Source organism: Pundamilia nyererei, unplaced genomic scaffold (assembly GCF_000239375.1).
Source record: "Pundamilia nyererei isolate P.nyererei 1_Seehausen unplaced genomic scaffold, PunNye1.0 scaffold00070, whole genome shotgun sequence".
Taxonomy (NCBI): domain Eukaryota; kingdom Metazoa; phylum Chordata; class Actinopteri; order Cichliformes; family Cichlidae; genus Pundamilia; species Pundamilia nyererei.
The window spans coordinates 2,079,039-2,105,401 of NW_005187471.1; the positions used below are offsets into that span (position 1 = coordinate 2,079,039).

At 40.8% G+C, this 26,363-nt stretch overlaps 5 protein-coding genes across 5 annotated transcripts in view; 1 reads left to right on the forward strand and 4 right to left on the reverse strand.

The window, feature by feature from the left end:
- Positions 1 to 53: 53 nt before the first annotated feature.
- zbtb24 (zinc finger and BTB domain containing 24) lies at positions 54 to 5,907 on the forward strand. The gene is made up of 7 exons (XM_005736661.1): positions 54 to 115; positions 1,049 to 1,890; positions 2,167 to 2,334; positions 3,516 to 3,599; positions 3,688 to 3,771; positions 3,865 to 3,946; positions 4,061 to 5,907. Exons 2-7 carry the CDS (start codon positions 1,077 to 1,079, stop codon positions 4,950 to 4,952), a joined length of 2,124 nt encoding a protein of 707 aa, XP_005736718.1. The 5' UTR covers positions 54 to 115; positions 1,049 to 1,076; the 3' UTR covers positions 4,953 to 5,907.
- On the reverse strand, positions 5,637 to 12,818 carry LOC102211695 (coiled-coil domain-containing protein 162-like). The gene is made up of 11 exons (XM_005736781.1): positions 12,769 to 12,818; positions 12,621 to 12,668; positions 12,307 to 12,474; positions 11,615 to 11,767; positions 11,387 to 11,521; positions 10,954 to 11,106; positions 10,307 to 10,516; positions 8,281 to 8,392; positions 8,081 to 8,143; positions 7,750 to 7,883; positions 5,637 to 5,678 (listed from the first exon to the last, which is right to left on the reverse strand). Exons 3-11 carry the CDS (start codon positions 12,451 to 12,453, stop codon positions 5,637 to 5,639), a joined length of 1,149 nt encoding a protein of 382 aa, XP_005736838.1. The 5' UTR covers positions 12,454 to 12,474; positions 12,621 to 12,668; positions 12,769 to 12,818.
- A 2,799-nt stretch (positions 12,819 to 15,617) lies between these two features.
- LOC102211987 (coiled-coil domain-containing protein 162-like) lies at positions 15,618 to 18,854 on the reverse strand. Its single transcript, XM_005736782.1, has 8 exons — positions 18,831 to 18,854; positions 18,456 to 18,633; positions 17,819 to 17,957; positions 17,198 to 17,351; positions 16,973 to 17,068; positions 16,263 to 16,448; positions 15,942 to 16,156; positions 15,618 to 15,771 (listed from the first exon to the last, which is right to left on the reverse strand). The coding sequence occupies exons 1-8, from the start codon at positions 18,852 to 18,854 to the stop codon at positions 15,618 to 15,620; spliced, it is 1,146 nt and encodes a 381-aa protein (XP_005736839.1).
- Positions 18,855 to 20,387: 1,533 nt separating this feature from the next.
- On the reverse strand, positions 20,388 to 23,861 carry ccdc162p (coiled-coil domain containing 162). Its single transcript, XM_005736783.1, has 9 exons — positions 23,731 to 23,861; positions 23,311 to 23,643; positions 22,983 to 23,183; positions 22,745 to 22,866; positions 22,400 to 22,628; positions 22,109 to 22,314; positions 20,958 to 21,110; positions 20,623 to 20,713; positions 20,388 to 20,543 (listed from the first exon to the last, which is right to left on the reverse strand). The coding sequence occupies exons 1-9, from the start codon at positions 23,812 to 23,814 to the stop codon at positions 20,388 to 20,390; spliced, it is 1,575 nt and encodes a 524-aa protein (XP_005736840.1). The 5' UTR covers positions 23,815 to 23,861.
- Positions 23,862 to 25,354: 1,493 nt separating this feature from the next.
- Positions 25,355 to 26,363, reverse strand: part of LOC102212540 (putative uncharacterized protein C6orf183) — a 6,821-nt gene continuing 5,812 nt past the window's right edge. Inside the window, exon 6 of the mRNA XM_005736784.2 lies at positions 25,355 to 25,387. Within this exon, the coding sequence (XP_005736841.2) occupies positions 25,355 to 25,387 (33 nt within the window). The remainder of the gene's footprint in view (positions 25,388 to 26,363) is intronic.

Genomic DNA, 26,363 nt, shown 5'->3' on the forward strand with positions numbered 1-26,363 from the left:
GGGAAAAGTACGACCCTCAGTGGCCAAGAGTGGTGGCTCGGCGTGGATCTCGTCAGAACCTCACATCTCGCGATAGGTGGCTCATATCACGCTCTGGTCCGTCCAGCGAGCGAAGGTAAGGTCCTAAAAGCTGACTACTTCAAATTAAACCGCAGTTTATACGTCCAAGTCCTGTCACCAGACCGAAAATTATTAGTTAACTTCTTTTGAAAGCATTATTTCGGTCGCATTCTTCGCCATTTCTGCTTCTCGTGCCCCCCTTTCTAGACAGCGGCGGTGCATTGTTTGCTTTGAGACAATTAGCTTGCTTGCTAACATCCATTCGTCTGTAAACATTATTTAAGCTGAATGTCAGTGAACTCTGCATGAACGTGATGAACAGTGCAAAATATTATCTGTAAGTTAATGTATGAGGTGAATGTAAATACCGGTATGGGTTCAATTTTGATTTTGAAAACATGAGGATAAACTAAACAACGACCAACATTAGTTTTTTATTATACTTCTATTATTTATTTTATTGTAATATGAAGAATATTTTTGTTAGTTTAGCAGGACTGATCACTACAGATTAATCAGCTCTGTAATACAAATTCATTCTAAATCTATAATACCAAATGTATGCTTACATGACAGACTCGTATTTGGACAGTCCAACCATGTCTGGTCTCCTAAATGTGACAAATTCCTGAGAAACTTGTTATTAATATTTGTTATTAATATTTGTAAATGTTCAGTACAGACTGAACATTTACTAATGGATAAACGGATAATGTAGATTCCTCTGGTCATGTATGAGTAAGTAGTAATAGCAGTGGTAATACGAAAAAGATCATATATTTAAAAAACGCACTGTACCTCTGATATAAGCCAAACATATATACTGCTGAGGTCAGAAGTTTACATATATTCGTATCATAATGGGCATAAATGTCTTCTTTAAAAGCCCAAAATCACATGACCTTCATGCCCATGATGAGTTCATATAAACTTTTAAACTAACTGTACACTCATTTTGTTTTCATATGTTCTCATTATTCATTTAAAGGACAGATGTGGTTGTTTTTGCGGCAAAGATGTCTCAAAAATCAACAAGTCCACCTTCATCGCTTATGGCTCACCTTCATTCAGAGTCACATAAACAGAGCATCCTGAGCAAATTCAACAAGCTCAGGAAAAGTGACCTGCTGTGTGACATTACTCTTGTCGTGGAGGATGTGCACTTCAAGGCCCACAAAGCCCTGCTGGCAGCAAGCAGTGAGTACTTCTCCGTCATGTTCACAGCGGAAGATCAGATCCATCGGTCCACCCACCAGCTGGACGGTATGGCACCAAACATGTTTGCAGCAGTGCTGGAGTTCATCTACAGCGCCCAGGTGTCTGTGGAGGAGAGCGCCACAGAGCAGCTCCTGGCCACAGCTCATCGAATGGAAGTCGGTGACCTTGTCAAAGTGCTCACTGACCTAACTCGCTCTGCAGCAGGGGTCAAATGCAATGATGCTCAAGCAAACAAAGCTGAAGATGCAGAGCTGGTGAAGCGCAAAAGAGGGCGGCCGAGGAAAGATGTAGGTGCACCTGTGACAGAGCTGGTGGGGAGAAGAGAACCATGTGAGAGCTCAGAGGACCGACAGGCAGAAGATAATCCAAAAACTGAGTCTCAGCCTAGAAATGAGGACCCTGAAGAACACCAAAGCCGGCAGAGCAAACGCAAAATCAACCCACCGGTAAAATATAAGGGCTACAAAGTGGGCAATAACACAGCAGGACACAAGGAGCCTGGGAAGAGGGGCAGGAAAAGGAAATACCCTGACACTGAGGCACGATGTGAGGACTGTGGAAAAGTCTTTAAAAGCCACCTGTTTTTAAAGATTCATCAGCGCACTCATACAGGTAATTACACTCTGATTTAAAGAGGTCAGAATGGAGGTTTAATACAAATTTGGCCTTTTTTCTAGAGTTTTTGGACATCGTTTAAAAAAAGGACTTCATTCCCTCAACTGTAATAAAAATAAATGTTTTAACTTTTCAAATGTTGTGCTGAAAAAAATAAAATAAAATCAAAAATAGAAACGCATAGAAAGTACAGATGACTACGACTGACGAGAGTTTAGCAGTCACTAATCGCATCTGCACCTGTAAAAGTACAACTACTTTCTTTAACTCCAGGTGAGAAGCCTTTCCACTGCATGGTGTGCGTGAAGAGTTTTACCCAGAAGCACACTCTGCTGGCTCACCAGCGCATGCACACTGGAGAAAAGCCATTTGTTTGTACCGTCTGCTCCAAAGCGCTTTCCACCAAACACTCCCTGCAAGAGCACATGAACCTCCATGAAGGTAGGACCCAATGAACTGACTTCTCAGTTTCTCATGTTTGATAAGTAGTAACTTTGTTTACAAGTAATTTCCAGGAATCCTCATAATTTCCTGAAAGTGATCTTTCCAACAAAGTTGATCTACAGTCTGATTTGAGAAATGTAGAAAGTGTTAGTTGTTGCAGTGATTACGTCAGACCTACTATTCTTAGTTTCAGCTGTATTTTTTTTTAAATTCGAACAGAGTAGCTTTCAGGATGGCATACGACCCTCCTCACCAGCTTTTTCTTCTGATTGGCTACTTCGTTTAAACTTTATCTATATAACGCCTCAAGGCGCTTTATATTGTAAGGTAAAAAGAAATGAACACATTCAGCCGGTACTGAAAGGCTATGTTTCACCAATAGAATGCAAAGCCAAAGTAAATCAGGCACTCCTTAAAGCACCGTCTGACGAGCTGTTCACTGCATTGTGCAGATTGAAGTCCTGGATGTAGCCCAAAAGATTAACACTACACGAACAAGCAGATATAGAACAGATAACAGACCATCAAACCACATTCCAGTGTCTGGACTTGATTCCTAGAAATGGATCGTTATCCACCGTTTGAAAATACTTTCGATTCAGTGCAAAGGATGTAAACCAGGAACAAATCTTATGCAAACGGTGCTGTATAGTTGTCTTCATTGCAAAGCAACACAGCTAACATATTTAGCCCCTAAAAATGCACAGTGGCAATAACTGTGCTGTATGCAAAAGTCACAGGGGGAATGAGATTGGGATCTCATGTGTTATTATAATATAATGAAATACTACATTTTACTTCTATTAGATACACTTGGGCCCAGTAAATACATGCCTTCTTTAACATAAATGAAGAAATGTAGGGGAAAAGCTTTTTACAACTAAGGGGTAAAAAGATGTTCTAAGAAGAATTAAGGCGTTTTGTTTCTCTGGCTAGGAAAACCGGAAGGATTTTCAGTTTACTACAACTCTTTTAAATGTGCCCAAAAATCAAATGCCCACATTTTGTGTCTTGCCTGTGCTTTTGATTTACCTAGCTTAATTTGGTGTGAGTTGCCTAGTTTTGGATGGATATTGGCTGTAGAGAGGACTTCCTTCTCTTAATGGCACTAAAGCCGAAGTGCTCTAGCATATTGTGATGTTGATCTCTCATGAGCTCTGTTTTATTTGCTTCTTTAGAAGAGAAATCCTTTGACTGTGATAAATGTGGAAAGACCTTCACTCAGAAAAGGCAACTTAAAAGCCATTACAGAGTTCACACAGGTAAGTCATGGGGAAACTGCCAGAGATCTGGTCAGTGTATTCAATCAATCTGAAGGTAAAATCATTGAATCTTTATTTTTAAATAAAGGGAAATCATTGCCAGAATGTGCTCAGTGTCATCACAAGTTTATGGATGCAGCTCAACTGAAAAAGCATGTGAGAACTCATACAGGTAAGATCAGCTCTCCAAGTCATTCTTTTGCTATTGATATCTGCTTTATGGAAGCGTGTGCTGCAGCAGCTGATGGTGTTAACGTTTACACAGGTGAGAAGCCTTTCACTTGTGAAATCTGTGGAAAATGTTTCACAGCCAAGAGCACACTGCAGACTCACATCAGAATCCACAGGTCAGCTGTTATATTTGATTTTCACTCCACCTTTAACAGTTTTTGCTCCCTGCTGTATAATATATGACCCAGGAGGAGACGTGGTCATAACTGCCGAAATATCTGGTTTTGCAGAGGTGAGAAGCCTTATAACTGCAGCATCTGCAAGAAGTCCTTTTCAGACCCCAGTGCAAGACGACGACATGTTGCCTCCCACTCGGGGAAGAAACCCTTCACCTGCTCCTTCTGCAGCCTTTCTTTTACACGCCTGGACAATCTGAAAACACACACCAAATCCCACAACAAGGAGAGAGCTGCGGGTGGAGAGGCCTCATCGGATACTGCAGCAAAAGATGGCTCTGGAGCCCCGCAGGAAGAGGTGCAAAATATCCTTCACCTGCAGCAGTACCAGCTGCCTGCCACCTCTGAACAGGAGCTCCAGGTGGTGGTGACAGAGGATGTGGACCACATTAACTTTATCCCGGGTCAGGACCACGAGATCAGCCTCATCAGCACAGAGGGAGAGATGGCTCAGTCAGCCCCCTCTAAACTCACCCTCCTCGCCCGGCCATCGGGGCACGTGCACAATGTGGCGTTGGTCACTCAGGGTGATGTGGTGGATCAGACCTCTCAGATCCACACTATCAGTATGCTGCAGGGTCAGATGATGCACCAGGCTGAGCAGATGCATGTTATCACTTTGAGTAAAGAGGCTATGGAGCAGCTGCAGGCCCATCACGGTCCTGCGCAGCCCTTTCAAATAACACAGCGTCCCATTCAACAGCTGCAGGTGATGCATCAGCCAATCCAGCAGCTGCCTGTTGCTCAGGAGCCCTCGGAGGGGCAGGTGAGCAGGGAACAACAACAAGGCCGGGCTATTCACGTCAGCAGCCAGAGCAGCCAACCGATCTCCATCAGTCAGACTAGCGAGCAGATCTCCAACCATCACATCCAAGGACAGACATTTCAGATCCAATCAGGAACTGTGTCCTACCTGTACACCACCGGACTGCCACAGGAGAGCTGAGAGTGATCTGGACCACCGGGAACTTAAATCTGATGGTGCTACTGTGGAGATCAACTATATACAGACAAAACTGACCATAGTCAAAGGTAGCAGTATTAAAAGAGGAAGTTTGTATTTTCTTTAATGAATTTTTTATCTGTGCCACAAATTTCTGCGCAGCACAATGATCACACTTTGTGTGTGAAATATCTAATATCTTTCATACCTTGCCCAAGGTATTGCACTGTTTGACACTTTTCTGCAGCAGATCCTTGTTCTTTGCCATATTGCTTAAAAACTGTGGCATGATTAATAATGTGGAACATCTGTCTTAAGTATAGTTTTCCTTTAATTGGCCTCACCTGGTTAACTAATTACGACAGGTGTCTGAGATTGATATGAGTGATCCAAAGAGCCCCCAGACACAAAGATGTTGAACCAAAAACCTTCTGGTTATTGCTTTGGTTGCAAGCAGATTGCCATGGTTACCTGGAGTTTTTCATGTCTGATGGCAAATACTTGAAAGCTACTGGCCAACTGATAGTACATCATGATAAAGTCGGACACAAACCAGAAAAGGAGAAGGTTCGACTTCAAAGTAGAAGTTTGCTTCAGTGCTGCAGCAATCATGTGTCAAAGGGCGCCACTTTTACTGGCATGTGTCTGTAGACAAATCTGTCACTTCCATTCGAATGCAGCACTATCTTACTCGCCAAAAGCAGTCACAAAGAGCCTTTTATCATCCAGCTGGGGAATACAGCGACAGTTGATCGTACATCATCAGCGTGATTGTCAAACACCCAAAATGATGCTGAAGTTAATGACATGTTGTTAGTGGCCATGTGTGAAAACCCTTGAGGCCTTGGAGGACATCAGCTGGATGCAGCACTTAGATCTCAGTCCATGACACGAAAGGCAGGAATATCAGGAGCCATAATGGAGGAACTCCCAAACAAACAAATGTGATATTTTTCAGTTTCCAGGTTTGAAAAGTGAAAAGTGTCTTAAACGTGAATTTGTATTTATTGGTATTTAATTTATTAATTACTGTAAAATTGGTGATAATAAAGCGGGTAGCTTTTGCAGGTATGGCTGGTTCCAAGATCTTCACTTCCAAAACGCTCAATTCGAGTCTTTAAAAGGTTTGTTCACAATCAAATGGTTGATATAAACATGGCTATCTCCACCTTTTATGTACAGTCTGAACAGAAGACAGTTACTATGCAACAGATGCTAAACAGTTACTATTTTAATGATTTTTTTAGCGCTTATGACAAAACAGGTTTTTGTTTTTGCCCACTTAAAAACGTCATCATTTGGTTTTATTTCATAAGATGTGACCAAACTCATTCTACAACTGAAAAATGAACTTTGACATGATTCCTTTGATAAATTTGCAATAAGCTCAAATTGGTCTATATCTAATATGAGTATTAGAAACCTTAAGTAGACATGATGTAATGCTATTAATTGACAAAAGTTAAGTACGGATAAAAATAAAGGCAAATTATAGAAATATCCAGAAAGTAAAATATCAGTGATAAGGGTTTTGTTAAGAGCTTTGAAAGTATTTATTTTGAATATTTAAAAAGTTACTGAAATATGGAGAGGAGCAACATCAAGATGCTGTGCTGTAGGTTAAAGGGAAGACATGCATGTCACAGCTTTGGGAATGGAATAGATAACATTCAGTTCACACAGAGCTATAAAACACTACAGGCAAGCCTACAGCAAGCTAATCTGCTAATCAAGTTTGTGTGTGTGACTGATTGCTGCACCTCACAGATCTGGGAACAAAGCCTCAGCTGTCGGGAGGCGCAGGCGACACAGATCCGGAAAGAGAAACAAAGGCGGATTCAAGCTGAACATCTAAGAGATAAAACTGGGCACCCTGCTATACCTGTCTGACGAAACCGATCCAGATTGTCTTTAATGTGAAGAGGCAGTCCCTGCTGCTCAGAATTTCACACTTAAAGACACCTGCTAAAGCAGGGGTGTCAAACTCAAATACACAGTGGGCCAAAATTCTAAACTGGAACAAAGTCGCGGGCTAACATTAATATTTATTGAAAAAAAAAAATCTTCCTCCAGATATAAGAATGAATCTTTTCTTATGGACTCAAATAAGTTTTGCTAGAAAACTGAATATGCAACAAGCAAAGCTTAATACTAAACAATATATATATTAGCTGTATAATACCAGTAGGCCAGCTCTTATAGTAATTTGGTATGGCTTCGCGGGCCAAATGTAATTAGGCTGCGGGCCAAATTTGGCCCGCGGGCCAGACTTTGACACCCAGCTACCAAAGCATATATACCTACACTCTATATCCATACTTGTATTCAGGTTGTTGCACTCAACTTATCGTCTTATTTTATTACTTGTTATTCTGTTTGTTAAAAAACAAAAGACCAACAACTATTATTTTATTCCTTTAAAAAAAAAATCTGTTTCTTCATTATTATTATTATTTTCACTCCAGGACCGTGTGTGCATAATTTCGTTCCACCTCATGTTAACTTGTGATGCGAATGACAATAAAGCTCCTTGAATCCTTGAAGATGGGTGACCGCAAAAGCATTTTCACACATTCTTGACCTTGAAACCAGCAATGTACTGTCTCGCTTTACGTTCACCATTTAGTAGTTGTCCTATTATTATGTAGACGTAATCTTCATTAGTTGGGACACCAGTGAATTCAATATGCTTTAAAACTCCAAAATGTACCGTGCTGTAAAAAAAAAAGTATCTCCCCACCCACCTTCTTGTTTTTTACATTAGAGATGAAACAAGTTTTTAAATGATTATTTCACTCACTGTGCTCATGTTTGAAAGACCTCTGGCTGTTTCTGCTCTCTGCTGTCTTGGCTCTGTTGCAAAGTCCTGAGGTGTGGTGTAGTTTGTGAGGCTGCCAGGCTGCAGGGCTGAATGCAGCCTGTTCCGGTGCAGACCTGTGCACACAGAAATAGAACAGAGTGAGAGCTATGCTGCAGTGTGAAAATAACATCTATAAAGAAATTTAAAATGTCATCACAAAAAGATATGAGTGTCTGGATAATCTGATGGCTTTCAATTTCACTCATGAACCGCATGAGCAGCTTTACATTATTGCTTCACTGCTCTGAGATGAAGGTGGTGGGCTCAGTACCTGTCGAGGGACTTCTAGTACTCAGTCTGCTGACTGACAGCGTGCAATAAGTCCTGCTTTGACCTGTGATATAACGATACCGAGAAAGTAGGAGTGAAATGTCAAGTCAAGAATGTCTGAAGCAGACAAAATCTTACAGGCAAAGCGAGCTGTTGGTCTGTCATCCTGTTGAGTATCAGCAGAGCCTGGAAGGCTTTTACCTGCTGTCGAAGCTCCTCTGGGGAGAGCTGCCTCCACATCGTTCTGCAGTTTATCCAGCTGCTGAAAGGCCTCTTGTTTAAGGCTGCACTGCTGCTGTAGCTGCCCCCTCACCTGGACCCCAACAATGTGGTTAAAAGTTGTTGTTTTTTTTATTCCTGCTTAAATTTAAAATGAAAACACCATGTGCATTGATATTGACTTGACAGATCTATCACCAGAATGAGGCCAAGACTAACTCTGTATCTGTAAGTATCTCTACAGGATTTTTGCACCAAGGCACTGCAAAAATCCTTTAACCTCTCATCCAAGAGGCTTCTTCAGTTCTGCAAACTGATGAAGAGACTCAGGTATTCAACCCCTCGTGGATTTGTCCCATTGGAGGTGGTCCTGAGAGTCGTGTCATCACGCAATCCATTAAGGTCAAAGTGTGACTGTTGAATCACATGGGATCTCAAGACTGCATTATACAGTTCTGTTAAAAATTGTCCCTTTCCTGTTTTTTTTCCCCCCTTTTTTTGTCACACATGTTTCAATATTAGACACAGATAACCCGAGTAAATACAAAAAGGACGTTTTAAATGATTATTTAATTAACCGGGGGGGAGGGGGGGGGGAGATCTAAAGCTACCTGGCCCTGTGTGAAAAATATAATTACCCCCTTTTTAAATCATGAAATAACTGTGAGCAACCTTTTTTTTTTATCTTGCCCAATGATACTTGGCATGCAGACTGGAGGAGCCAGAGATCAAACCGCCAACCTGCCGATCAGTAGGTGACCTGCTCTACCTCCTGAGCTACAGCCACCCCTTTAATTTGCATTATATTAATATTAGACAAAGGTAACCCCAAGTATATACAAAAATATCACTTTTTAAATGATGAATTCATCTCAATTGGATTTAGGTCTGGACTTTTATCCTACATCACTCTGTCAGATTTTTGCCAGATTTTTGGCTGTGGCTAGTGAAAAACTTTAAGAGCAAATAGCTAACCCCAAGTTGCTCTCCGATGCAGCTATCGGAGTGTGAATGTGTGTGAATGTTGTTAGAAAAGCACTCAGTTTAGAGTCAGTGCTTGTGAGAATGGGTGTGATTGGGTGAATGTGGCATGTTGTATACAGCGCTTTGAGTACGCCGGGAGAGTAGAAAAGCGCTATATAAGAATCGCTCCACTTACCATTTACAGATAGGAGATCAGGAGGGAGGTATTAATTGAGGTTTCTGATAGCTGGTTTTGGAGGGCACTGTGCCTTTTCAATGAGAGTCATTCAGAGTGGACATTGATGGCTTCTCAGGCCAAAGTATGAACATTATCATCCTGAAAACAGTCTGTCCTGATGAGTTCTTCTCTGCTGAGCCATCAGTCTGGAGTGGTTGTCTGGTTTTCCCGTGTAACGTTATGAGCTGCACTGAGCAGCACACACTACGTTGCTTAGATTGTGTTTGTGCCTTTGGGATGAACCAGTGCTTTTCTAAGGGTGTTGCTGGATTTGACATACACTTGCATGTTATACTGAGTTGTTCCATCATAATTTCTTAGAAATGTAATTTCTGACAAGCCTGCCCAGCGATCAAGAACCACACCTTGATTCACAGTTTGGATCATATGACCATTAATAACTCAAGTGGTTGCGGGGTGGATCAGTGACTTTCTGCATAACCTCCATGGTGGGTAAACACCTGGGACTCTACACTGGAACTGAAGAAGCTTCTTGGATGAAGCGAAAAGTCTTCATGAATTGAAAAGAAGTCCAACTAGTGCTGAAGACTACCATGACCTGAAAGACTGAGAACCTACAGATATAGTCTGTTAATTGGTTTTATTTGACTCTCAGTTAAGATGTTCAGAGGTTGATTTACTTAAAATACCATCATCTTTTTTTAAATTGTATTTCTTCGGATGATCTATTTAAAATCCACTGACCACAGGTTTTTTTTTAGCTCATGAAAAGTGGATTTTTTTTAGGGTTTGCACAGAAGACAGCCTGCAATCAGTGGTGCATAACACATTAATTAACGTACAGACCTGCCGGATCTCTTTGGCACTGCGCTCTCTTTGTAGCTTGTTTATCCTGCTGCCTCTGTCCAGCTGCTCACCGAGGGCCCTGAGCTGTCTGTCTCTATCCTCCATGTCAGCTCTCATTTGTTCCAAGGTCTGCACTCGATGAGCGTCCAGCTCCTGTCTGCTGCGGGCTTCCCGTGCAGACCGATGCCTGAACACCTGGAGCTCCTCTGTCTGTGAGCGAGAACCAGCAAACATTCAGTGAATATATCCAGGCTTCTTCTCCTGACAGCTCTTGCCACTGTCAAAACTGAAAATGCACAGCTTTACATGAATTAGGAAGTCTATGGGAGCGAAATGTGATTTAAACACTTCAACATGTGCAGTGATCCTGTCCTCAGAGATCCAAAAAAGCCAACAAGAGAAAGCTGGAGAAGCTGCAATATAATGTAAGTGTCTGTAGGATCAGCAACAAGGCAAAAGATGTAGTTAACTTTTAAAATCCTGGCATTTTAAAATAAACCTGCACTGCTTCTGAAAGCATTCAACAGCACCTTCACCAAGCTTAAGAAATACAAACCAAACATTTCATAGTTTTAATGAATTTCAGAGTATTTGCAGTTTCAGCTGATGTTAACTGATGTAGCAGGTGTGGATAGGAGTGCATGTACCTTCCTGCTGAGCTGCTTCTTGATGCTGCTGCATTCGGCCTGAGAGCAGGTCAGCACCTGCTGTGCAAAGTCCAGCTCCCCCTGCAGGAGAGCCACCTTATCCTCTGATAACATTTTCACTCTGAGAGCCTCGGTGCGAGCGGTAACCTCCCTCTGCAAAATGACCAGTGTGGTACTGAGTTCATAAATGTATAAATATGGGCTTAGAAAAATAATGCAAAGCTGACAAAATTAGTGAGGATTAAGCAAAAGAAAACATTAAACTTTTAAATTGCAGTACATGAGTACATGTAACATTGTTACATTATTTGTTTAAATCCTACAACTAAGCATATTCATGCTTTTCCCTTTTACTTGATGGCCTCATGTTCCCTCCCTGCAAGAGGTAAAGCTAATTTCTGATTGCTGAATATTTCTTCATCCTGCTGCTAACCTGCTTGGTTTGGAGCAGTTGCCTGTGAAGTTTCTCCTGGTCGACCACCTTCCTCCAGCATCTCAGAGCCTTCAGTTTACAGAGCAGAGCAGTCAGCCGGCTGTTCTCCAGCTTCAACTCGTGGACTTCTTCCTTCTTAAGATAACAGGTATGAAAGTGGTACAATTCACAGATCATCTTCAATACTTCTGCTCTTTTTAACTGCCTACACATAAAAACTTTCCGTACCTTTAACTGTGTGAGGGCGAGTCCATCATTGTCTTTGGTGCAGCCGTACCTCTTCTTGAGCTTGATGATCTTGTCCACTCCTTCCCCCCGTGCTCTGTTCACTATCACACTTATGTCCCGCCTCATTTGTCGGGGATATTCATCAAGTCTGGCCTAAAAGCCAAACAAAATCACCAAACAAGTCTTTAACAAATCAAAATGTGAGATATGACAAAATAACACTTGTTTATGTATTTCAGGAATAAAGAACTAAAGAATAAGCAACGTTTTACCACATAATTTAAAGTTATTGTCCAATCAATTATATTTCTATAGCATCAACAACAGTCACAACAAGGTGCATTATATTGCATGGTAAAGATCTTACAATATTATAAGGAGAACACCAGCAATCAGATGTTAGCAAATTATTATGGTACAGAGAAACTTCTGAGAAAGTGTCATTCACCCACTTTCTGCTCAAATATGATATATGAAAAGGGCAAGTATATATTCTAGTTATAAAGAAACAGTACACTTACCAGCCACTTTGTCGTTTTCACCACTTCAGCTACTTGCTAACACAAAACTGGTGAAAACTACAGAGTCACACTTTGTCACTTCTGCCAGCTAAGAACTCAAAACGGAGGCTAGAATTTGCATAGGGTGAAAGTTTTGTTGTAGCCCTTTAACAGGGGGCCTTGTTCTTTCACCTTTAACTGGATGCAGGTAGAGAAAAGGTGTCGGACCAGAGGGTGGTAGCGTTCTTTGAATGTGAGGCCGAGCTGTTCCTCTAAATTAATTTTCTCTTCTTCCAGGTGAGCAACTTGGGCCCGCAGGGCTGAGACCTCCAACATCATCCCACGGCATAAATCTGCCACCTGTGGATTAATGGAGCTCAAAAGTAGTTTTCTTTGAAAGCTCTCGATCTCAAACATGACTTACATTCCTAAAGCAGCTCAAATCTGCTTTTCTGCTACTAACTCACAAAATCATAGAGGCTACAGATGGGAATCACTGTGTGTACCTCTTTGTGAGAATTACTTGTCTGAGCGTCCTTCAAACTCTTCAAATCCTGCAGTTAAAATAGTGAAAGATAATAGATTTCATTTAAAAAAAAATATAAACTGCCAATAATATATTTACTCCGATAAAAAGATATTCCACACATGTACCTGCTCTCTCTGGTACAGAAGCTGAGTGTGCTGCTGCAGGATTTGTTCATAAAACTGTGAGTAAGGCAAGGCAAGGCAAGTTTATTTGTATAGCACAATTCAACAACAAGGTGATTCAAAGTGCTTTACAGAGACATTAGAAACAAGAACAAATAAAAAGCATGATTTAAAATTGATTAAAACAAGCAAATAAACTAACTAACTAATTAACAAACAAGCAGAAAGCAGAAAGCATTGGCGCTCTCGCTCCATCACTGAGGAGCCGAGGTGAGTGAGACACTGCTGCAGATGATCCCGAGAGACCTTCAGCTAAAAAAAGAAAACCAAGAATATTATTAATGAATATCTAAAGTTTAGCAACTTGCATTAATACTCTATTCCCCCCATTCTTTGGGATATAAGTTTTAATAGTCAACAAGCTGCACTGTTATATTCTCTATGTGTTGGCATTTCTTCACACAACACATGTGAAAGAGATACTTACAAGAGTAGTCAGAAGGAAATTAATGTCATCGTAATTTTAGGCTTTTAATGATGTCTTTCAACTGCTCTTTTTCCAGGGTAGAATTATTGTAGAGCATAAAAACAAGAAGGGGTTTCTTTATCCATACAGAGTCAAATATATACAGAGACCCCCACTGATATTTGGTGAAATGTCATTTAGCAAAGTTACACTTCAACCAGACACTTTTAGAAGCCATCGATGAGTTTCTGGTGTAATTGTTGTATTTGTGTATTTGACCACCTCTCTTGGTAGAGTTCATTTAAATTTGTTGGACCTGGCGCAGCCCATGAGTAAAAGCGCTACACAAATACAAGCCATTTACCATTTTACCATAAGTTTTCAATAGTTGAAGAATTTGGAGTTAGCCCTCTTCCTTCATTATTGCATCCACTTTGTGTGATGTAGCAGTACCACTGGAAGCAAAACAGCCCCCAGACCATGATGCTACCACCACCGTGCTGGACAGCTGGCACTGTGTTCTTAGGTTAGAAAGCATCACAATCATTCCTACAAACACATCTCTTGTCATTTAGGCCAAATATATGGTGGCCCTGAGAGGCCAAATGGACTGCAACTTAAGAAAACACCAGCAATAAGAAAAACGCTGCAAAAGCATGCAAAACACAACGGAAATAGGAAAAAGTGTTGCGCTGGGAGACACCTAAAAGAAGTGGAGGATCTATCGCTTTTGTGAGGAAAGAAAGGATGACAGGTAAGTGTGTTAGCCTAACTATTAGCCTAAAAATCCATCATCAGTATTATATGAATCATGATAAAACACACCTAGCATGTTTTGGGTTCCTGCAACTGGTTCGTTGGGTTATTGTCTCCCCAGAAACTTCCACACTTCCTTTGTGCTTTTAGAAATCTGTTTTCTTTTTTCCTATTTCAGTTTTTCCCTATTTCTGTTGTGTTTTGTGCGCTTTTGCAGCGTTTTTCTTATTGCTGGTTTTCTTAAGTTGCAGTCCATTTGGCCTCTCAGGGCCACCGTACAAATAGCTCAATCATTGTCACGTCTGTCATCACTGATGAGAAGTTTACATGTTGTGAAGTTAAAAGCTATTGAAGAGCCTTCAACACCACTTATAACTGCTGTAGGAACAGTTCAAAGAAATCAATAAAAAGACCTGAATAACCATAGCATTCATTACCTCAAGTGTGAAGACATTACTGGTCACAACAGCAGCTTGTAAACATTTAGTTGCATGTAAAAATGTTGCTTTTAGAGAAAACTTCCCCTTAATTTTTAACTTTTTAAGAAGAGTTTGTACATTACTCCACATACCCTCTGTGGGAAACGTGATTGCCACCTTTATTTTGCAGACTCTCGAGGAAGAAGAATCCTGGTGGAAATGGACTGATTACCTTCTCTTTCTAAAATAAGACATAATTTCTCAAACACCTGTCAAATAAAACGTCTACCTAAAGCTGATACCAAGCAACACCTCATGTTCCCTGTCCCACATGTTTGCATAATTAACTGAGCATGTTCCCACTCCTTTCTCCTCTTCTTATGGACAGGAAAGCAGTTAACTAAACAACTTCACTTTCCTCCTGTGCACTGGAAATGATAGGAATAAGCAGCAGTTTTTTGCATGTTTTTCCAAATACTTTGTGTACTTGGGGCTGTTAGAAATGATAATGATAGCGCTGGAGTGCAACCAGCTTGTATAATCAGCTCAGGAGAAATGGCAGCCTTTGTAGAGCAAGCATTTAAGGTATGTAGTGTGTTTTTGAAGGCATGCCTTAGCAGAGCAGGGTTTTAAGAGCATTATAAAGCCCACATTTGAAATAACAATGAATGTAAGTAGATAAACTACACAGGTTTGAGTTTCTTTTTCAGCAGAGATCCTACACAGTAATCAGAAGCCTGTCAACAGTAGCAGCACATTATTAAAAGACTTTAGGGGAGAACAAAGCATCAGTGGGTATTTTCCCTACCTCTCCCTCCGACTGCTCAGCTCCCTGCATCAGCTGTTGGATGAACGTTTCCACCATCTGTGGCTTCTCACGGGACAAACTGTACTTCATTTGACTTCTTTTCCACAGCTCTGCTTACATGTGGAAACATTATGTAACTACAATCATATAGTTAATAGTAAAAATATTTTGAATGGGTATTTAAAGGTAGATTCAGTGGTGTTTATGCGCACCTGTGGGGAGCCGATTATCTTGTTGAGTTTTCTCTGAAAGCACTAGTGTGAGCTCTCTGCTCATCTTTCTCTGCACTGCTCTAATCATGTCGCACTCTGTGCTCTCCATCAGCAGGTGGAGCTGGAAAAAGTAGATTTTGCAGCACTACAAGTTCTTGTTATCATGACATGATGATTTAATTGTGCAGTTTTCATTGTGCTTGTACCTGCCAGGCTTTCACATCAACCTCTGAAGCTCCAGGAGGGGGCAGAAGAGACTGGGTGCCAGAGATTAAAACCTCATAGTGATGCTCTTTATCCATTTGTTTAGCCAGAGCTCTCATACTGGGGTAAAAGATTTCATCTCTAAAAACAAAGTGAATAATTGCTGTAAAACAATGATTGAATTAGAAAGACCTAAGCATACCTTACATTATCCTAAAACAACATTAACTTTGTTGTCACAAAAACAATTATTTTCTGATATGAGTAAATAACATTATTTGAGTGCCTGATTTTTGATATTCTTTAATTACCGGTAAAGTTTTACAAACTGTTGATACAAAGCAGGTGTACTGAAGACATCGGCGCCTAAACGTCTTAGAGCCCATCTCTCCTTGAAGACCTCCAGCTGCTTTGTCAGCAGGAGAAAACCTTTCAGCACAGACTGGACTCTGATTGGATCTTGAAGGTTTGAGGAATTGATCTTTATCTCCTCTTCTTCATCATCTTCTCTGCAGCTTTTATTTCCCTGCAATAAAAAAAGGAATAGTTACCGAATAAGCAATCTTAGTGATTTACTTACAATTTTATTCACTAATGTGTGAACCCTAACGTGGAAGCGTCACTGGTATGACCTTGTTAGAAACTGTCGCTACTTCATTAGGTGTGCCACTATGCTGAAAGTCATCTTTGTTGCCATGGAGACGAACAGGCTCTGCCTCTCTTCCACCATTCAGGACGTCCTCCATGAGCAGGGACACCCCGAGGATTGCAGCATTGGCCTGCAGTCTGCTGCGACTGCTCAGGCTGCTCAAACAGAGCTGCAAATAACCATGAAATCTTTTTAACTATCACTGGGAGAGTTTAACGATGCATTAAAAAACCCCAAAACAAACAAAGCTGTGTAGTTGGTTAAGGACAATACAAGAAAGAAGTCCGCACCCATATTTGTATAAATAAAGATACGAAATACAACGACTTTCTTTTTAGCGGATGATCATGAATTTACTTGAGAGCATCTTTCTCTTAATGATAACAATACTGAGGTCCCATCTGTTTAGTGTCACACCACAACAGCAGTCACCTCAGTGTGCTTCATATTTTAATGTAAAGTCTCCACAATAATCCAGAGAAGATCCAAACAATCACAAAACCCATATGAGCAAGCACTTGGTGAAAGTGGGAAGGAAAAACTCCTTTTAACAGGAAGAAACTTCCAGAATTATGACATATTGATGGCAAAATATATTTTTGGTTGGAAACATGATTCATACACAAGACCAAATCTACCAAGTCTCATCAGCACCATTAACAGGTGAAAAAAAAAGCATATGAGGTGGTGAACCTGCATGCAGTGTTCAGTAGGTGGGACATCCCAAACATGAAGAGGGAGCAGTCCATGACAGGCTATGAAACTCCTCCATGGATACATCCTCTGTGCCTGCAGCAGACAAAGGCACAGAAAGATGACGTGACAGAGCACATTTCCTCTCATCCTCTCAAGTGTTTTCATGTTTTTTGAAAACATATGTTAGGATGGTTTTCTAAAATAATTATATGAGGTCACCACCTGACAGCCTTGATTCTCCAAAGGTTGAGGAACGGGCAGCGTGAGACTGAAGACGTCAGCCTGGATGCAGCCAATCATTGGAGGGAGAGCGTTCGCCATGTTGTCATTTACACTCTGGCAGGAAGTAACATCACCAGAGGAGAGGAAAGCCTCCCTAGACATGATAAACATACTTTCATTATTAAGGTTTATTAAGCTGTGATAGAAGAGTGATGGAGGGAAACTTCAGGCGAGTAACTGGAAAAAACAAAAAACAAAAACTGATACCGCAAAAGCTTTGAGTTGTTGAAATATTTGAATTGGCCAAACACCTCACATCACCCAGCAGTGGAAAACGCATCAACATGAACTAATCACTAAATTTAAGCCATACTTTTCTTTATGTTTTTAAAATATTATACACTATTTTTTTAAAGCATGTTTCTTTTGCAAAATTTGAAAATGTTTTCTATTAAATGCTGGTATTTTTTTTAAATCAATGAAAACTGCATCATAACAAAGGAAACCATAAAACCAAACACAGAAAAGAAAAAAGTAAAACAGCCTTTAAATATCTTTGTCATGGAGAAAGTGTCAGTATGGTAGCAGACAGCTGAGGGAAGTGACGATTTCACCGCTGACCTGACAAAGATTCTGACAGCAGTATCAAACTGCAGCAGGAGGACCTGCCTGCGCAGCTGCAGCAGGCGGCCGACAGACTCCAGGTTGCTGGGATCAGAGAGATGATCAACCTGCTGCTGGAGCTCCTGCAACTCTGTTCCTGTACAGCACCCAGAGAGGAAAAAACAAATGTGTGAATGGCTGTCCAAATCCAGGTTTTTCTTTCCTACTATATCACCTGGTCCCTGGTTATACCTGAAATGCAAAGATGGTTAAATGAATATGAAAGTTGTATGGCCAGTTCAGTCTGAACCGATAGGAAGGCAAAAGTAACTCTCTCTCCTCTTATCTAAGAATGGAAAAAATAATATTTCATGCATCCGCAGTCACCAGATCTCAGTTCTATGGAGCACTTTTGGGATGTGGTGCATTGGGAGATTCACATCATGGACGTGCAGCCAATAAATCTGCAGCAACTGTGTGATGCTGTCATGTCAGAACAAACCAAATTTTTACATTAAAAAAAGATGTATTTATTCTGTCATGTGTCAATTTTGAGTCATTCCATCCTATTCACTCTCAGCATTGCATGAAAGATCCCTAAACATTACCATTACTACAATTCTTTTGGAACGCTTCATTTATAAAATAAACCTACCGATGCTTTCAGCGCCTCCCCAGTCAGCCGCCAGAAGTGACCCTGCTGCATCATGTCCTCTCCCCCATCTTAAAGAGTCTTGTCTGTTTCCCAGTTTGGAGAAGCTGATCAGGTAATGAATGATGCCATGAAGAGCTGACACGATCTGCAGAGTGTGACGGAGAGCCTCATCACATGCCTAATGAAATCAGACCAGAAGAGAGTTAAAGGCCAGAGAAAGAAAGTGTTAACATGCGTCTCTCCTCCACCAACACGGTGAAGAACAAAAACAGATCTGCTCTAAAATTAGTTCATGGCATGAGAAACTGAAAGCTAAAGTTATCACCCTGTGACCTGCTGTAATATTAGTCTCAGTGACAAGTTTAAGTGTCTCACCGAAACATTAAGTGTTTTGAACATGCGAAGCACTTCAGTGAAGTGGGGGATGTACCAGAGGTTGAGGAGAGTTCTTCCATCTGCACACAACAACTGCTGAAAAATCCTGTTTGGGAGACAGCTTGGTTTGAAAATCTTCCCCGGATACAACTGAAGAAACATCTGTACCAAAATGCACAAACTCGGCATTTTGGCTCAAATTCTTTAAACAAGTTTCACTGTACTATAACCAGGACACAAATAAAACGTGGATAATCACTCTTTAATGCTTAGAGGTTGTACCTGGGGTCAGAACAACGATCAGCAACCGGCTGTCCAATCATGAAGTAGGACTGACGAATGTAGGGAATGTCTTCCAAGAGAAAGGTCAGATTGTGGTAATATCCAACAATCTGAGCTCTCACACAGTGCATAGACATTTGTGTGCTGAATCTGAGAAAAAACATTTTGAAGAACCTTACTATCATAGAAAAAAACTCAGTAAAGCTCAGGTTGTCTGTTTTAACAAAAAAAGGATGCCAGAGAACACACTTCCTGAGAAAGTCGATTATGAGCTCCCTTTTGATCTTTGCAGCCTCCTCCTGCACAGTGAGACAAATTAATTTTACTTCATGAGCAGCCAATCACATTTATCATCCTGCTCAGCCACCTGCGTGCATCTCACCGGGGTTTTTAGGAACCCCCCAACGGCCTGTTTCTTCTTCACAAATGAATTCAGCATCTCGTCACGCAGACCCACTTTTTCCAGCTGGATGGACACAAATGCGCCCATCACCCTGAAGGAACAAATGAGATTTTATATCATAAAGAGCAAAAAAAAAAAAAAAAAAGTGTTAATCACTACTGGTGTAGTTTGTCCTGTAAGTCAATACCGCTTTTTTGTGGAAGTTCCTGTGGAGGGTTTGGAGTGAAAAGATTTATATTGTTCCTGCAGGCCGCCTGTGTGGCTGCCAGAGCCAGAGTTGCATGTTACATCTTTGTCTTCCCTCTGAGATTAATAAAGAAGATAAGAAAAATATTTCAACAGCTGTGTGTTTATATAAAAGCATTAAAAAAATAACACCACAGTATTCAGACTCTTTTGTTCAGTACAAAGAGTCATAAATACATGCTATTACCAATAAATCAGCATGTAAACACTATTATTCTCAGATGTTGGACCTAACTAACCCTTAGGCAGTATTCATATTATTGTTACTCAGCCTGTGTTTTCCAGCCCAATGGATCCACCGTATTGTGCAGTTTTCAAATCAACAACCATAAAAATGTATGCCAAAACAAAACAGATGTTTATTTTATCCCAATTCCATCCACATACAGAGCACACATACAGTTAATATTTCACACACACATTGAGGCTTTTCTTTTTATTGCCTGTGGATCTAGAACATAATTTCGACCAGGGAACGTCTGATCAGGATGATTTCATTTGATGTCCTGCACAACAATGCCCATTCAGTCCCATCATGTATTTGAAGTCCAGTGTGAAGTCATTAAGACTGTTATTTTGACAGGTTCTTCACAGGAAAGGCAAATACTCCAAGTTGAAATTACTTTTCACCAGAGAGCAACACAAACCTCGGCTGAAGATGAGTCACTTTCTGCCCAAAGACAAAGTCGAGCCAGTTTGACCGCACTCGTCAAGGCGTTCTTCTGTGTAACCTGACAGGCCAACGCCACCTGGAGGTTCTTGATACTCTGTCTGTTCATAAGCTAGGAAAAGCAACACATGAAAGTATTTGTGTGTATTAATTTATTTTCTGATAAGCCTTAATGTTTACTATAATCTCACATGGATAACTGCTTCCTCTGAGCTGAAGCTAAATCTGATCTGGTTCTCGTCCAGTTCCTGGATGCTCAGAGGCAGATGGGATGGGATGAGCCTGCAGCAGAAAGTCCTCTTTAATTTTCTTTCAAACACAGTTTACTGCTTTTGTAAAGAAGCTGAAATAATAGACATTGCTAGATTGCTTAAGAGAAGTCCTAACATCTTTTTGACAGCTTCTCTCAAACATGTCTGGTTTTTAATATACAGCAGACTTTTTAGTTAAAGAGAATAAAATTCCAGCTTTCAGCTATTATGAAAATGAAGATTTATTTGGAAAATCAGATGTAGTTATGTTTTACCTGTCCACACAGCTGTCGTCCTCCAGGATTTCTGTGATACAAAAAGGCCTCTGCTGGACTCTGACTTTCTGATCAGTACACTCAAACTGCAGCGGCCTCAGATACAGGTGGAACTCCTCAAAGCCGAACTCTAAGGCCACATTTCTGTACAGCCTGAGAAAAAATGTTACGTTACATTACTCATTTAATTCAAACTGGTTAATCCTGGCTGCACAGAAATGTTAACATATCAGCAAAGAGCCAGTATAACCTAACAACAGCTGTAGTTTAATAGAAACTGGATTCTTCTTATCCTGGGAGGGTTTAAAGTTTTAAACAACTTTAAAATTGTTCCAGAAACTTTTTTTTGCTAAAAGAAAAAGGTGCAGTGGGTGAAGACAAATGTCAGTGACAGGATAGCATCAAGAGTGAAAGGGAAAATTTACAAAATTAACAAGTGATGTATAGTTTGAGGATGTTGGCACTGACAAAAAAGACAGCAGGCAGAGCTGAAAATGTCAAGATTTCCATTGGGAGAGACCAGCATGGACAAGAATAAACATGACTACATCAGAGGGACAGCACCGGTTTGGAGAAAGAGTTAAAAAAAAAAAAAGGACGAGATGGTTTGGAAATGTGCAGAATTGGTATAGTGGATATATTGGATAAAAGGTGTTGAACTTGGAGCTGCCAGACGGAAAGAGGAAGAGGAAGAAAAGCCGTGGATGTAGTGAAGGAGGTGCGACAGAGAAGTATGAAATGTAAAAATGTAGGAAATTAAAAGTGGAAAGTTGCTTGTGTTATCATGCTATATAAAACTTAAATGTGTTAGGTTGCAGCTGGATATGTTTGGGTGTAAATATAATAACTCTTTGAAGTAACCTTTGAAGCTCATTTCTGAACTGAGTAGTTTGTTATATGTCAGGTATGTTTATAGAACAAAACAACTGGGTTTTCATCAGAACTTGATGATTGGCTGAAAAACCTGCAAACTGTTTAATATTTAGCAAACCACCTCTTTATTGATGCATAGTGAGGTGTCAAAACTTGTTACTAAGGGTACAAAGGACTTTGTCAAATGCGATCTTCATGGGGGGAAAAAAGGAGTTAAATAAAAGGTCCAGAACCTATTGTAAATACCCCTGCCCCTCTGCTGTGAGTGTTTTCTTAACTGTGCCAGATGTGCCGTCTCTGAGGCAGATTCCAGCAGGCGATGGCGGATGCTCATAAGCTCCAGCAGCATGGACAATGTTTCTACAGCACAGTCTATCAGCTTGTCTGGTCCTTGCTTCATGTCCCTCTCCTCTGCAGCTTTTACTAGTGACAGGCCCAACTTCTGGACCAAAATTGGATCCTCAATAAACACGTCTGAGAACAACTGAGAGCAACAGAAACTGGGATTTAGTGAAATGGCTTATTTTTTCGTACACAGTAATCTGAACATACTCTGAACAAGAATGTACATCTCTTTGTATTTGTGAGCTGTAGGAGGCTCCTGGTGAAGTCTGGTTGTTCCAGATTTTCAGTGCCTGCTCTAAAAGGTTGTGTTCGAGGTGGAGTTTGTCAGTGATGCTCGTGGCTCGGTGCAACTGACATAGTTCAGTGTGAGCCTGAACCAATCCGTGATAGACTGCAGAGGCCAGACAGAGTGATGGGTGAACTTCTAGCAGGAATACGTTCATCAGAGCAGGCCTGCAAAAAAAACCAAAAAAACCCAAAAGGACGCAAGGAGGGAAAAACATGAGCATTAAAAGAAGAAAATAATTATGTTTTATAGTATAAAGTCTTCCACAGCTGTTTTAACTTGCCTCGTGCCTCCAAGTGAGACCAAATATTGGGGAACATAGTTGGGTGGACGACCATAGCTGGTTATAAAGCCTTTGTGATCATTTCTCCAGATGCACTGAAGGTACAGTCGCTGTCTCTCTATCTGTTCAGAGGAACAACATAACCACAACATATAACTGTGGTGTGTCTCATGTACAGACCACAGTTATTGCACAGCTTCACATGTAAATACAATCCAATGCATCATTTAGTGTTTACCTGATTGTCCAGAATGTCTCGAATCAGCCGCTGGTGGCTTTGCATGCAGCTGATCTCAGTCCTGTAGGCCTGAAAATAGTTATCCTGGTTCAGGTCCAGCTGTGGCTTCCTGTGCATGATGTCAGTGATAACTTGGGCCAATGCAAACCTCTCCTCTGTGCCCACTGCATGCTGGTAGGCTTCATAATAACAGTTTAAAAGCTGCAGAAACACAGAAGTGCACAGTTAGTCAGTTGTAACAGTATGTCAGTCGTAGTTCTATAAAGTTCAATGCTAACAGGAAATGACTGAGCCAAAAGAAATCAAATCCTCTTTTCCATCAATCTACCTGGACTTTACTCTCCATGAACTCAGTCTCACATGCCCACAAATTGAGAAGCAAAGCAATGCGGTCAACATCTGTCCCAGCCCAGGAGTTGAAATCTACTGTCGAGGCTGACACTCCCTCAGTTTTTCCAATTTGTTTGATCGTGTTTCTGTGGATGAAGTGCGAGCCGATGAGGAGAAGCTCATTCATCAGCTCTACAAGGTCCTGCAGAGCAGCGTCGTACATGATGTAAAACCCTCTGGGGTCCTGAGTGTGGATGTAACGAACCTCAGAGGTGTAAAAATCATGACGATTCTCCACCTCTGCAAACTCCATGAACTCTGAGCAGTGGACCTAGACAGTTGTAAGAAGCAATGTCTGGATTCTCAGTTAAACCAATTTTTTTAAATTCACTTGAAGCAAGAGGATATACGTTTTTACCTTGTAATCGACAGGAGTGCTGTGAATATACTGGACAGAGCCGAGACCACCTGCCTCTCCTTTTCCTCCTCTGGCTACATTCATCCAACCCGTCTCCTCCGCTGTGCTGCTCAGCACCTGTCCTTCTAGCTGCAAACCTGCCAGGTCAAAGGTCAAAGTCCTTTCCACAGAGCGCAGGTAGTTCAGCATCCCAAGTGACACACGCTGCAGATGGTAAAAATTAAAACGACATTCGAGAGCTCGCATACTATAGCAACAGACAGATATACTTAATATATTTTCTTTTTTTAATCAACAAGAAAACAATCATCAGCAAAAAACAGTTTAGAGACGAGAGAAAGAACAATTCAGTATCCACAACTGCACCAAAGAATAAAACAGTGAAGTGTGGATTATTAAACTTCAGGTCTCTCTCTCCCATTTTATTAAAAATTGATCAACAAATTGATTTACTCTGCCTTATAGAAACCTGTTTACAGCAGGATGATTATATTAGTTTAAATAAATGGCAGCAATCTTCCACTCCAGTCGTTAATTAGCCAAAGACCCTGTTTTTAATCTGATTTAGTGCTCAGCTCAGATAAAATAATTATTGTGGGTGATTTAACATCAGTGTAGATACTGACAGCCTCAACAAGGCATGTAATCGATCATTAGACTCGATTGACTTCTTTCAAAATGTAAAAGAACCCACCCACCACTCACACTCTAGATCTTGTTCTCACATATGGCACAGAAACTGAACATTTCCACATAACTTTACATTTACAATGGTGGATTATAGAGCAGGGGGGAATAGATTTCATCTCAGTAGATGTCTTTCTAAAAGTGCTGTAACTAAGTTTAAGGAAGTAATTCATCTACTATTCTCTTCTTCTACGCCTGGTGCCAACAGAGCAGAGCAGCTACCTGAACGCTACTCCCATAGAGGTTGATTATCTTGTTAATAATTTCACTTCTTCACTGCGAACACCTCTGGATACTGTAGCTCTTCTGAAAAAGAAAGGCTCAAACCAGAAGTACTTGACTCCCTGGTATAACTCTCAGACGCAGACCTAAAGCAGACAACTCAGTAAGGACCAGGGGAAATGGTAAATGGACTGGTTCTTATGTAGCACTTTTCTACTCTGAAAACTCTAAACTCTACTCTAAAACCACTTTAAAAAAATAAAAAAAAACTCATTCACCCTCATTCGGTCAAGCACTTTTTTCTACTCCTTAAGTGCTTTCTATTTAACATTCTTGTGCATTCATACTCCGATGGATGCATTGGAAAGCAACTTGAGGTCAGTATCATGCACAAGGATATTTGGCATGCAGACTGGAGCAGATAGGGATTGAAGCACCAGTCTCCTGATTAGTAGGTGATCTGCTCTACCACCTGTAGCATTCCTTTAAGCAAAAGTTAACTAGTAAGAACTTCATGAATTTCTTCACAAATAAAATTTTAAACATTAGAGAAAAAGTCACTCGTAACCATCTCACAGACGTAACATTATGTACAGCTGACTTCAGTTATTACTTCCTCCAAAGCATCAACATGTCTTTTAGACCCCATTCAAGACTGCTCAGAGAAGTCCCACCAATAATTAATGTTTCAGTCTTAAATATGGTCAACCTCTCTCTAATAATCGGCTATGTACCACTGGCCTTCAACCTGGCAGGAGGTAATTTTAAAAAAACGCTTTAGTGAAGGTTACAAATGATCTTCTAATTGCCTTAGAAGTGGACTCGTCTCTTAGCTTTTCCTGCTAGACCTCAGTGCAGCGTTTGATCCTGTCGACCCTAAAACTTTATTACAGCGATTAGAGCATGCAGTAGCAATTAAAGGTACAGTGCTGCAGTGGTTTGAATCGTACCTAATAGACTCCAGTTTGTTCATGTAAATGGAGAGTCCTCTTCACACACTAAGGTTAATTATGGAGTTTCACAGGGTTCAGTGCTAGGACCAATTCTGTTTAGATAAAACTGAGGTTATTGCACTTGGCCCTGAAAATCTTGGACTCATTCTTGACCAGGATATGCCATTCAATGTGCATATTAAAGAAATATGTAGGACTGAGTTCTTCCAATTGTGCAATATCTCTAAAATTAGAAACACCCTGTGTTAGAGTGATGCCAAAGAACTAGGTCATAGGCATTACTTAGTATTACTTCTAGGCTGGACTACTCTAATTCATTATTATCAACCTTCAGTTGATCCGAAGTGCTGACAGGGACTAGAAAGAAAGCGTATTTCTCCCACATTGGCTTCCCTTCATTGGCTCCCTGTTACATCCAGAATCGAATTTAAAATCCTGCTCTTCACATATAAAGTATTGAATAATCAGGCCCCATCTTATTTCAATGACTTTATAGTACCATATCACCCCATTAGAGCTTTTCACCCTCAGAATGCAGGCTTACTTGTGGTTCCTAGAGTATTTAAAAGTAGAAAGGGAGGCAGAGCTTTCAGTTTTCAGGCCCCTCTTCTGTGAAAGAAGCTTCCAGTTTGAATTTGGGAGAAAGACACCCTCTCTACTTTTAAGATTAGGCTTAAAACTTTCCTTTTTGATAAGGCATATAGTTGGGGCTGGATCAGGTGACCCTGAATCCTCCCTTAGTTACACTGCAATAGTTGTAGGCTGCTGGGG